The sequence below is a fragment of the Piliocolobus tephrosceles genome, chromosome 11 (assembly GCF_002776525.5).
Source record: "Piliocolobus tephrosceles isolate RC106 chromosome 11, ASM277652v3, whole genome shotgun sequence".
In the NCBI taxonomy this organism is placed as follows: Eukaryota; Metazoa; Chordata; class Mammalia; order Primates; family Cercopithecidae; genus Piliocolobus; species Piliocolobus tephrosceles.
Window position 1 is genome coordinate 83,827,097 of NC_045444.1, and position 12,623 is coordinate 83,839,719.

The 12,623-nt window shown below is 37.8% G+C and overlaps 1 protein-coding gene across 5 annotated transcripts in view; it reads right to left on the minus strand.

The window, feature by feature from the left end:
• Positions 1-12,623, minus strand: part of BOLL (boule homolog, RNA binding protein) — a 61,501-nt gene that overhangs the window by 32,216 nt on the left and 16,662 nt on the right. For all 5 annotated transcript variants that reach the window (XM_023218223.1, XM_023218220.1, XM_023218210.2 and 2 more), the window contains one exon: positions 7,851-7,922. In XM_023218223.1, the coding sequence (XP_023073991.1) occupies positions 7,851-7,922 (72 nt within the window). The remainder of the gene's footprint in view (positions 1-7,850; positions 7,923-12,623) is intronic.

The following is a 12,623-nucleotide window of genomic DNA, read 5'->3' on the forward strand; positions in this document are numbered from 1 at the left end:
ATGTACTCCTCACCCCCTCAATCCCACCCTGTGAGCCAAGCTGTTACAGTGTGACAGCATCTTGAGGCCACAGCCGCCTCTGAAGTGCTCCCTCTTCTAGGGGGCCAATAGCTATTGCACGTCTCCAGCACTGGGATTCCATTTTCATTCCGCCAAGTCCGTACCAGTGGCTGAACACAACCCCAGCAGCATGGAACCTGAGGCTTAAGATTGGCTGTGATTCTGGCTCTGTACGATATGGAAACCACCTTCTGTTGCCCTCACCTCCAGTTAGAGGAACAATTTGGCTGACCTGCCCAGGGTGAACCCACTCTTTAGCTGGTCAAACTGCTGCACTCCCCTGAGCAGGAGAGGTCCTCAAGCCTGGTAGCAGCTGACATGCTGCCGGGATGGAATGGTTACACATCTGCATACAGGGCTGAGAAACAGCCCAGAGGTGCCTCATGCCCTGCAGACAAGCCCCTGACCTATCCTGTGCATGAAATTAGAGCCCAAGAAACAGCTCTGGGGACTGCCACTGGCAGAAACGTCCCTAGGGGAGTGGAGTGGCTGTGTGTCCATGCCTCAGGCCTAAGAAATGGTCTCGTGCCCACCCCTCCAGCAGACACATCCCCAGGACAGCTGAGCAGCCTTGAACTTGTGTCCCAGGCCTGAGAAGAAGCCCCACAGGCTGCTTCCAGTGGGCATGATCCCAGGCCGACCAATAGCCCTGTGCCTGCATTCCGGGCCTATGGAACAGCCCTCACAGAAACGTTTCCAGGCCAGGTGATCCACCTTGTGCCTATGTCCCAGACTTGAGAAATAGCCCTGTGGGCCACCCCCAGCAGACATGCCCCCTAGGCCTGGTGAGCAGTTGTGTACCTGCATCCCGAGCCGGAGAAACAGTCCCTGACAAACAGTCCCTAGCCAACTGAGCAGCCATGCAGCTGTGTCTACGGCCTGAGAAACAGTCCCATGGGTTGTCCCCAGCAGATGCACCCCCAGGTCAGCCAAGGAGCCATGTGCCTACATACCCAACCTGAGTAACAGCCCCACAGGCTGCCTCTGGTGGGCACTCCCCGAGGCTGGCTGAGAAGCTGCATGCCTGTGCTCTCAGCCAGAGTAACAGCCCTGTGGCCCCAAGCCCAGTGAGCCAGACTTACCATGTTCATGTACACAGCCCTGACCTGAGGAAGAGCCCAGCAAGCCCAAGCCCCACCACCATTGTCACAGACTCTCTTGTCCTAGGTCACTGAGAAACTTGCAAATACAACTAGAGAGTATTACAGCTTAAGAGACTACACAGAGACTACCCTACTATGTCCACCTAGAACCAAGGCCAATGCACCCCACTGAACCAACACCCCAAAATCCATTCACAGAAATAAGTCTTCCCCTATGAAACCTACTTCAAATTTGAAAAGGTGACTTTTGTACCAGATGTGTAGAAATCAATGTAGGGACACATCAACCATCAAGGAAACATGTCACCTCCAATCAAAACAGTAATTCTCTAGTAACAGACTCCAATCATAGGGAAATATTTGCATATATTTCATAATGCCAGAAAAAGAATTCAAAATAATAATTTTAAGGAAATTCAGCGAGATACAAGAGAACACAGATATACAATTCAACAAAATCAGGAAAACAACTCATAGTTTGAATGAGAAATTTAACAAAGAGATAGATATCATAAAAAAGCAACAGAAATCCTAGAGCTGAAGAATTCAATGAATGAAATAAAAATACAACTGAGAGCTTCAACAATACACTAGACCAAGCAGAAGAAAGAATTTCTGAACTTGAAGACAGGTCTTTTGAAATAACACAGGCAGACAAAAAAAAAAAAAAAAAAGAAGAATGAAGAAAACCTACAGGATTTATAAGACACCATGAAGAGGATAAATATTTATTCATATAATGGGCATTCAAGAAGGAAAAGAGAAGGGAAAATGTGAGGACAACACATTTAATGAAATAATAGCAGAACATTTTCCAAGTCTTGGGAGAAGAGATAGATATCCAGGTCTGGGGAGCTCAAAGAATCCTAGTAGATTCAATCTAACAGATCCTCTCAGAGGCACATTATAGTCAAATTGTTAAAAGTCAAAGAGAAAGAATTTTAAAAACAGCAAGAAAAATGTGTCAAGTCACAATTAAAGGAATCCCCATTATACTAACAGCAGGTTTCTTAGCAGAAATCTTACTGGGGAGAATGGATGATATATTTAGATACATTCAAAATACTGAAGGAAAAAACCCCTGCCAGCCAAGAATATTAGACCCAGTAAAGCTATCTTTTAGAAATGAAGGAGAAATACAATCTTTTACACGGCCAGGTGTGGTGGCTCACACTTGTAATCCCAGTGCTTTGGGAGACTAAGGCAGGAAGATTGCTTGAGCCCAGGAATTTGAGACCAGCCTGGACAACATAGCAAGACCCTATCTCTCAAAAAAAAATTAGCAGGCATGGCACACGCCTGTAGTCTCAGCTGTGTGGCAGGCTAAGGTGGGAGGGATTACTTGAGCTCACGAGTTTGATGCTGCAGTGAGCTATGATCATGCCACTACACTCCATCTCTAAAAAAACCCAGCTTTTTCATAGACAAGCAAAAACTGAGAGAATTTATCACCACTAGATTGGCCTTACAAAAAAAATATTAAAGGGAGTCTTACATCAGGAAGTGAAAGGATGATAACAACCCTCATGAAACATGCAAAACTATAAAATTCACTGGGACAGTCATTACACAAAGGACAAAGAGAAGAAAAGAATCAAATCTTATAATTACAGAGAACCCAGCCACAAAAAATCACCAAAAAGAGAAGGAACAAGGAACAAAAGATATGCAAAATAACCAGAAAACAATAAATAAAATGACAGAATGTCCTCACCTGTCAATAACAGCCCTGAATGCAAATGGGTTAAATTCTCCATTTAAAAGATAGAGACTGGGTGAATAGATTAAACAAAGAGACCCAACTATATGCTACCTAAAAGAAACTCACCTTACCTGTAAAGACACACCTAGGCTGAAAGTGAAGGGATGGAAAGACATGTTCCATGCAAATGGAAACCAAAGCAGTCAGGAATAGCTATACTTATATCAGACAAAACCGACTTCAAGTTAAAAGCTTTAAAAAGAGACAAAGAAGGACATTTATATAATAATAAAGGGATCAATTCCACAAGAGAATATAACAATGTAAATACATATGTACCCAACACAAAGCACCCAGATATATAAAGCAAGTCTTATTTGATCTAAAGAGAGAGGGAGAAACCCCAATAAAATAGTGGTTGGGGACTTCAACACCCCACTCTCAGCATTGGACAGATTATCTAGAAAGAAAATAAACAGGCTGGGCACAGTGGCTCAGGTCTGTAATCCCAGCACTTTGGAAGACCAAGGTGGGCAGATCATGAGGTCAGGAGTTCGAGACCAGCCTGACCAACATGGTGAAACCCTATCTCTACTAAAAACACAAAAATTAGCCTGGCGTGGTGGCATGCACCTGTAATCCCAGCTACTCAGGAGGCTGAGGCAGGAGAATTGCTTGAACCTGGGAGGCAGAGGTTGCAGTGATCCGAGATCATGCCATTGCACTCTAGCCTGGGTGACAAGAGTGAGACTCCTTCTCAAAACAAAAAACAAAAAACAAAAACAAAACAAAAAACAAACAAACAAAAAAACCAAAAACAAACATGGATTTAAACTGCACCATAGGCCAAACAGACCTAACAGCTATTTAGAGAACACTTAACTGAACAGTTGCAGAATATACTTTCTTTTCATCAGCATATAAAACATTCTCCAGAATTACCATATTTTAGGAAACAAAACAAGTCTCAAAAAATTAAAAAAAAACTGAAATTATATCAAGTATCTTATCTGACACAATAGAATAAAACAAGACATCAATAAGAAGAAAAACATTCAAAACTACACAAATTCATGGAAATTAAGTAACATACTGCTAAATGACCAGTGGGTGAAGGAAGAAATTAAGAATGAGAATAGAAACACAACATACCAAAACCTATGGGACACAACAGTAGCAGTATTAAGAGGCAAATTTATAGCAATGAATGCTTACATCAAAAAATTAGAAATATTTCAAATAAACACCCTTACAATGTACCTCTAGGAATTATAAGAGCAAGAACAAGCTAAACCCAAAATTAGTAGAAGAAAAGAAATAGTAATAATCGGGGCAGAAATAAACAATGTTGAGACTACATAACAATACAAAAGATTAACAAAACAAAAGGTTGACTTTTTAAAAAGATAAAATCGACAAAACATTAGTTAGTCTAAGAAAAAAAAGAAAGTAGATCCAAATAAATAAAATCAGCAATGAAAAAGACATCACAATGGATACCATAAATACAAAGGATCAGTAGAGACTATTATGAACAACTATATGCCAATAAATTAGAAAACCTAGAAGAAACAGATAAATTCCTGAACATACACAATCTGCCAAGACTAAACCAAGATTGAAGAAATAGAAAACCTTAAGAAGCAAGGCAAGGCGCAGTGGCTCACGCCTGTAATCTCAGCACTTTGGGAGGCCGAGGCGGGCCGATCACGAGGTCAGGAGATTGAGACCATCCTGGTTAACGCGGTGAAACCCCGTCTCTACTAAAAAAATAAAAAATTAGCCGGGCGAGGTGGCGGGCGCCTGTAGTCCCAGCTACTTGGGAGGCTGAGGCAGGAAAATGGCATGAACCTGGCAGGCCGAGCTTGCAGTGAGCCGGGATTGCGCCACCTGCACTCCAGCCTGTGCGACAGAGCAAGACTCCGTCTTTAAAAAAAAAAAAAAAGAAAGAAAAAGAAAAAGAAAATCTGAAGAAACAAATTTAAGTAACAAGATTGAATCAGTAATTAAAACGTCTTCCAACAAAGAAAAGTCCAGAACTACATGGCTGAATTCTACTAAACCTTTAGATAAGAATACCAGGTCTTCCCAAACTATTCCAAAAAATCGAAGCAGAGGGAATTCTCCCTAATTCATCCCATCAGTTTGATTACATTAAACTAAAAAGTTCCTGCACAGCGAAGAAAATAATCAACAGAGTGAAGAGACAACCTGTTGAATGGTAGAAAACATCTGTAAACTACTTATCTGACACAGAATTAATATCCAAATATACAAGGATAAACAAAATAAACAACAGCAAAATAAACAAAAAATAAACTGATTAAAAATGGGAAAATGATCTGAATAGACATTTCTCAAAAGAAGACAAAGAAATGGCTAACAAATATTTGAAAAAATGATCAACATTACTAATTATCAGGAAACTGTAAGTCAAAACCACAATGAGGTATTATCTACCCCAGTTAGGATGGTTATTGTCAAAAAGAGAAAATAACAAAGGCTGGTGAGGATGTAGAGAAAAGGAAACTCTTCTACATTGTTAGTAGGAATGCAAACTAGTACAACCACTGTGGAGAACAGTATGGAGGTCCCTGAAAAAAACTACAAAAGGAACTACCATATGATCTGGTAATCCCACTACTGGGAATTTATTTGGAGAAAAGGAAATCATTGATTCAGAGAGATATCTGCACCCCCATGTTTATTACAGCATTATTCACAATAGCCAAAATATGAAATCAACCTAGGTGTCCAACAACAGATGAATAAAGAAAATGTGGTATATATATACATGATGGAATACTATTTGGCTATAAAAAAGAATAAAATCCTATCATTCATGGCAGCATGGATGGAACTGGAGGTCATTATGTTAAATGAAATAAGCCAGGAACAGAAAGTTAAACAACACATGTTCTCACATATGTGGAAGCCAAAAAACACTGATCTCAAAAATCTGTCACCTGCACAGATATTTTTGAAATAAAAAAGTTTTATTTTTCCCCTCTTTCTTGCAATAAATGATAAAATTCCAAGTCTTTTCAACTGCCTTTCGAACAATGTTTACAAGAGTGTAGCTTCTCCTCTACTGATCTACACTGGTTGCTCAATTTAACTTGTATTCCTGTTTTTGTATATGCAGCATTTAGACTTACATACGGCAAGAAGGCATTTTTTTTTTTTTTTGTTGCTGTTAAAGGAAACAAATTCTCAAATCATGAAGTGATGTAAAAGTTGCATATGCCTACAAAGCTCTGAATTCAGGTCCCATTGCTGTCAAAAACAAATGAATGTAACTCCTACCCTAATCCCTTTTTTATATGATAAAAGTGCCTTAGCATGAGTTGCAACTGTCATCGCTACAGTAAGCCGGTTTACAGATGTTTTCCACTGAGCGTCACAATAAAGAGTACCATGTGCTACAAAAAATAAATAAATAAAAATAAGTTGATCTCATAGAAGTAAAAAGAATACTGGGGGCTGAGAAGGATAGAGGGAAAGGAGGAATAGGGAGAGATTTGTGAAAGGATAAAAAATTACAGCTACCTCAGGAATGGAAAACCAAACATCCTATGTTCTCACTCGTAAGTAGGAGCTAAGCTATGAGGATGAGAAGGCATAGGAATGATACAATGGACTTTGAGGACTTAGGGAGAAGGGGTGGGAAGGGGGTAAGGGATAAAAGACTACAAATTGTGTTCAGTGTATACTGCTCGGGTGATGGGTGCATCAAAATCTCACAAATCAGCATTAAAGAACTTACTCATGTAACCAAATACTATCTGTTCCCCACAAACCTGTGGAAATAACAATTAAAAAAAAAAACAAAAAATCCCAAACACCCCTAAAATTACAGCTAGATGGGAGGAATAAGTTCTAACATTCTATACCACTATAGGATGACTATAGTGAACAATAATACATAGTTTCAAATAGCTAGAAGGAGGCTATTGAATGCTCCCAACACAAATAAATGATTCATGTTTGAGATGTTGGATATGCTAATTACTCTGATTTGATCACCATATTATATGTATCAAAACATCACTACATACCCCATGAATAGGTATAATTATCATTTGTCAATGAAAAAAATTTAAAAAAGAAAAAAACACTACCAGGGATTAACTCATTTTATTTTTTATTTTCTAACTAATCATTTATTTTATTTATTTTTAAAACTTTTATTTTAGGTTCAGGGATACATGTGAAGGTTTGTTACATAGGTAAACTCGTGTCACAGGAGTTTGTTGCACAAATTATTTCATAGCCCAGTACCCAATAGTTATCTTTTCTGTTCTTCTCCCTCCTCCCACCCTCCACCCTCAAGTAGACCACAGTGGCTACTGTTCCCTTCTTTGTGTTCATGAGTTCTCATCATTTAGCTCACACTTCTAAGTGAGAACATGTGGTATTTGGTTTTCTGTTCCTGTATCAGTTTGCTAAGGATAATAGCCTCCAGCTCCATCCACGTCCCTGCAAAAGATATGATCTCATTGTTTTTTATGGCTGCAAAATATTCCTTGGTGTATATATACCACATTTTCTTTAGGCATGCCATGTCTTTGCTATTGTGAATATTGCTGCAATGAACATTCGCATGCATGTGTCTTTATGGTAGAATGATTTATATTCCTCTGGCTATATACCCAGTAATGGGTCTAATGGTAGTTCTGCTTTTAGTTCTTTCAGAAATCTCCATACTGCTTTCCACAATGGTTGAACTAATTTACACTCCAACCAATGGTATATAAGTGTTCCTGTTCTCTGTAACCTCGCCAGCATCTGCTATTTTTGACTTTTTAGTAATAGCCATTCTGACTGGTGTGAGATGGTATATCATTGTGGTTTTGATTCACATTTCTCTAATGAAGTATCTCTTTGTAATTAGTAAAGTAGTTGCATGAGAAAGAAATAAATGAAAGTTAGCTAAGAAAGGACTGAAAGTTTCAGAGAGAATTTTAATTGTAATTTATGTTTACCTGGTAGTGATATGCAGGTTGCTGATAAATGGGTTGAGCTACCATCACAGGGGAGCTACATACAGAACGTGACTATAAGAGGATGGAAAAAGAAAAATTAGGCAGAAGCCTTTAAAATAGCTCACAATAAAATTTATCTCAAATTATTACCTAAACCTAGTCAACTTCTGGTTTATGATTAGAAATGTTATTTTTCTACCCCTTATTGATATTATTACTGACTTTACTAAGTCAATTTATTAAAATCATCACAACATTTCTACTTCCACGTGGTTTCATTTCCATAGTAATGCTAAAACAACCACCAGAAAAGTTGCTTTTAGTCTGAAATGTACCACTTCCAAAGATTATGAAAATATAGTTCTAAGAGAATACTTAGAGGAAAATGACAGCAAGACTTAGTGTGTCGCTGCCTGTTTCCATTGTGAGGACCAGCAGGAAACAGTTAATGTTTATAATAGTATTTACAACTGAATGAATAGTCATATCTAATTTTCCCACTAGTTACAAATAACCAATGTTCTATTCCTTTGTTATACCTATAATTAAAGCAAAGATATTTTATTTTTATTTTAGTAATTTGACATTTAAATGAGTTAATAGTTTGACAAACTTGTAAGTGAAAAATCCGTGTGTAAAAAAAGTACAGGTAACACTTGATTATTCAAAGTGAAAGAGTAAGCCCCAAAACAGATTACTTAAAACCAGATTGTTAATAAAACAGGCAAGTTATATTGCCAGATAGTAAAACTGGCTCTAATATAGCAATTAAAATTCAATGTGTAATGTGGGATCTAACTTATATTGTTTTGTTTTAATGTTTGCACCCCCCAAACTGAGGAAAAGTATCATAGTTTTGTACAATTCACAGACTATGGTATGCTAATAAAACTGTATCATAGATTAACATTAGAAAATAATAATGTAATTTGCTATATTAATAGATTAAAGGAGAAAAAAATGGTAATTTCAACAGAGACAGAAAATGCATTAGGGCAGTAATTCTCAACCATGAGTGATTTTGTCCTTTAGGGAACATCTGGCAATGTTGGGAAGACATTTTTGATTGTCATAACTATGGGGAGCCTAGGGATACTTCTAAACATCCTACAGTGCACAGGACAGTCCTTCACAACAAAGAAATCATCTGGCTCAAAATGTCAACGGTGCTAAGATTGAGAAAGCTGGTTAAGAGTATCTTCCCACTTACAAAGTATGCGCACGTGTGTGTGTCTATATATGTATGTATATATGTGCATATATACATGCGTATGTGTATGCGTGCATATATACATGCGTATGTCTATGCGTGCATACATGTAAAGCTTAATGGTGAATCACTGAATTTGCTCCTTTTCAAGAACAAGGTCATGATGTTTTCACTACATCAATACTGTAGCAGAGACACCGTCAGTACAAAAACTCCAGGAAAAGAAGAAGTGAAAGAAATAGAAGTATACTGAATCATAAATAATTGTGTAAATGAGAGTTTGGCAGGGTTACTGATAGAATATCAATATTGAAAAATCAAGAGCATTACTATACACCAGTTACAATCTACTAGGAAATGTTATTTAAAAAACAGTATTCATCAAATCGACAAAACTATGGTCTACTAAGAATAAATTCAACAAAAGATGTGTCAAGCTTTTTTACGGAGAAAGAAAACTTTTTTATGGATAGAAGTAAAATAAGACAAATAAATGGAGAGATGTATCATGCTCATGGATAGGAAGATTCAGTATTTTAAAATACTGAAATGTCCCAAGTTATTCACACTATTTAATGCAATTCTAGCAGAAAAACAAGTTTTTCACTGAACTAAACAAGCTGAATTACAAAATGTATACCTATTAACACAAAGACATAAGGATAGATGAGAGACTCCTGAAGAAGAACAATGTATTTTAAGATTTCAAGATTCATTTTAAAGTCAAAATAATTAGAACTGGGCAAGGTGAACAAATATACCAATGGAACAAAATAGCAGAAAAAAGGCCCACACACATGGAAACTTAGTATTTGGCAGAGGATTAATTTCAAAATAGTAGGAAATAGATGGATTAGTCAATACATAAATTCAAGATTTAAGATCCAGAAGTGAAAAGTAGCAATACTATAGCTTTAAAAATAAAAAAATAGAATATATTCTTGTAGGAAAAAAAAAAAAAAACTAAAAAAGATGAAAAAATCTTGTGCCAGTTTTCAAAGGGAATGTGTCCATATTTTGCCCATCCAGTATGATACTGGCTGTGGGTTTGTCATAAATAGCTCTTATTATTTTGAGATACATTCCATCAATACCTAGTTTATTGACAGTTTTTAGCACGAAGGGCTGTTGAATTTTGTCGAAGGCCTTTTCTGCTTCTACTGAGATTAATCATGTGGGGTTTGTCGTTGGTTCTGTTTATGTGATGGATTACGTTTATTGATTTGCGTATGAACCAGCCTTGCATCCCAGGATGAAACCGACTTGATCATGGTGGATAAGCTTTTTGATGTGCTGCTGGGTTCAGTTTGCCAGTATTTTATTGAGGATTTTTGCATTGATGTTTATCAGGGATATTGGTCTAAAATTCTCTTTTTTTGTTGTCTCTCTGCCAGGCTTTGGTATCAGGATGATGCTGGCCTCATAAAATCAGTTAGGGAGCATTCCCTGTTTATCTATTGATTGAAATAGCTTCAGAAGGAATGGTACCAACTCCTCTTTGTACCTCTGGTAGAATTTGGCTGTGAATCCGTCTGGTCCTGGACTTTTTTTGGTTGGTAGGCTATTAATTATTGCCTCAATTTCAGATCTTGTTATTGGTCTATTCAGAGATTCAACTTCTTCCTGGTTTAGTCTTGGAAGGGTGTATATGTCCAGGAATTTATCCATTTCTTCTAGATTTTCTAGTTTATTTGCATAGAGCCCTCTCTCACCACTCCTGTTCAACATAGTATTGGAAGTTCTGGCCAGGGCAATCAGGCAAGAAAAGAAATAAAGGGTATTCAGTGAGGAAAAGAGGAAGTCAAGTTGTCTCTGTTTGCAGATGACATGATCGTATATTTAGAAAACTCCATCGTCTCAGCCCAAAAATCTCCTTAAGCTGATAAGCAACTTCAGCAAAGTCTCAGGATACAAAATCAATGTGCAAAAATCACAAGCATTCCTGTACACCAATAACAGACAAACAGAGAGCCAAATCCTGAGTGAACTGTCATTCACAATTGCTAAAAGAGAATAAAATACCTAGGAATCCAACTTACAAGGGATGTGAAGGACCTCTTCAAGGAGAACTACAAATCACTGCTCAAGGAAATATGAGAGGACACAAACAAATGGAAGAACATTCCATGCTCATGGACAGGAAGAATCAATATTGTGAAAATGGCCACACTGCCCAAGGTAATCTATAGATTCAATACCAACCCCATCAAGCTCCCAAAGACTTTCTTTACAGAATTGGAGAAAACTACTTTAAAGCTCATATGGAACCAAAAAAGAGCCTACATTGACAAAACAATCCTAAGTAAAAGAACAAAGCTGGAGGCATCACACTACCGGACATCAAACTATACTACAAGGCTACAGTAACCAAAACAGCATGGTACTGGTGCCAAAATAGAGATATAGACCAATGGAACAGAACAGAGGCCTCAGAAATAACACCATACATCTACAACCATCTGCTCTTTGACAAACCTGACAAAAACAAGCAATGGGAAAAGGATTCCCTATTTAATAAATGGTGCTGGAAAAACTGGCTAGCCATGTGTAGAAAGCTGAAACTGGATCCCTTCCTTACTCCTTATACAAAAATTAATTCAAGATGGATTAAAGACTTAAATGTTAGACCTCAAACCATAAAAACCCTAGAAGAAAACCTAGGCAATACCATTCAGGACATAGGCGTGGGCAAGGACTTCATAACTAAAACACCAAAAGCAATGGCAACAAAAGCCAAAATTGACAAATGGGATCTAATTACACTAAAGAACTTCTGCACAGCAAAAGAAACTGCCATCAGAGTGATCAGGCAACCTACAGAATGGGAGAAAATTTTTGCAGTCTACCCATCTGACAAAGGGCTAATATCTAGATTCTACAAAGAACTCAAACAAATTTACAAGAAAAAAACAAACGATCCCATCAAAAAGTGGGCAAAGAACATGAACAGACACTTCTCAAAAGAAGACATTTATGCAGCCGACAGACACATGAAAAAATACTCATCACCACTGGTCATCAGAAAATGCAAATCAAAACCACAATGAGATACCCTTATGCCCGTTAGCATGGCGATCATTAAAAAGTCAGGAAACAACAGATGCTGGAGAGGATGTGGAGAAATAGGAACGCTTTTACACTGTTGGTGGGAGTGTAAACTAGTTCAACCATTGTGGAAGACAGTGTGGTGATTCCTCAAGGATCTAGAACTAGAAATACCATTTGACTCAGCAATCCCATTACTGCATATATACCCAAAGGATTATAAATCATGCTACTACAAAGACACATACACACATACGTTTATTGTGGCACTATTCACAATAGCAAAGACTTGGAACCAGCCCAAATGTCCATCAGTGATAGACTGGATTAAGAAAATGTGGCACATATACACCATGGAATACTATGCAGCCATAAAAAAGGATGAATTCATGTCCTTTGCAGGGACATGGATGAAGCTGGAAACTATCATTCTCAGCAAACTATCACAAAGACAGAAAACTATCACAAAGTCAGAAAACCAAACACCGCATATTCTCACTCATAGGTGGGAATTGTAC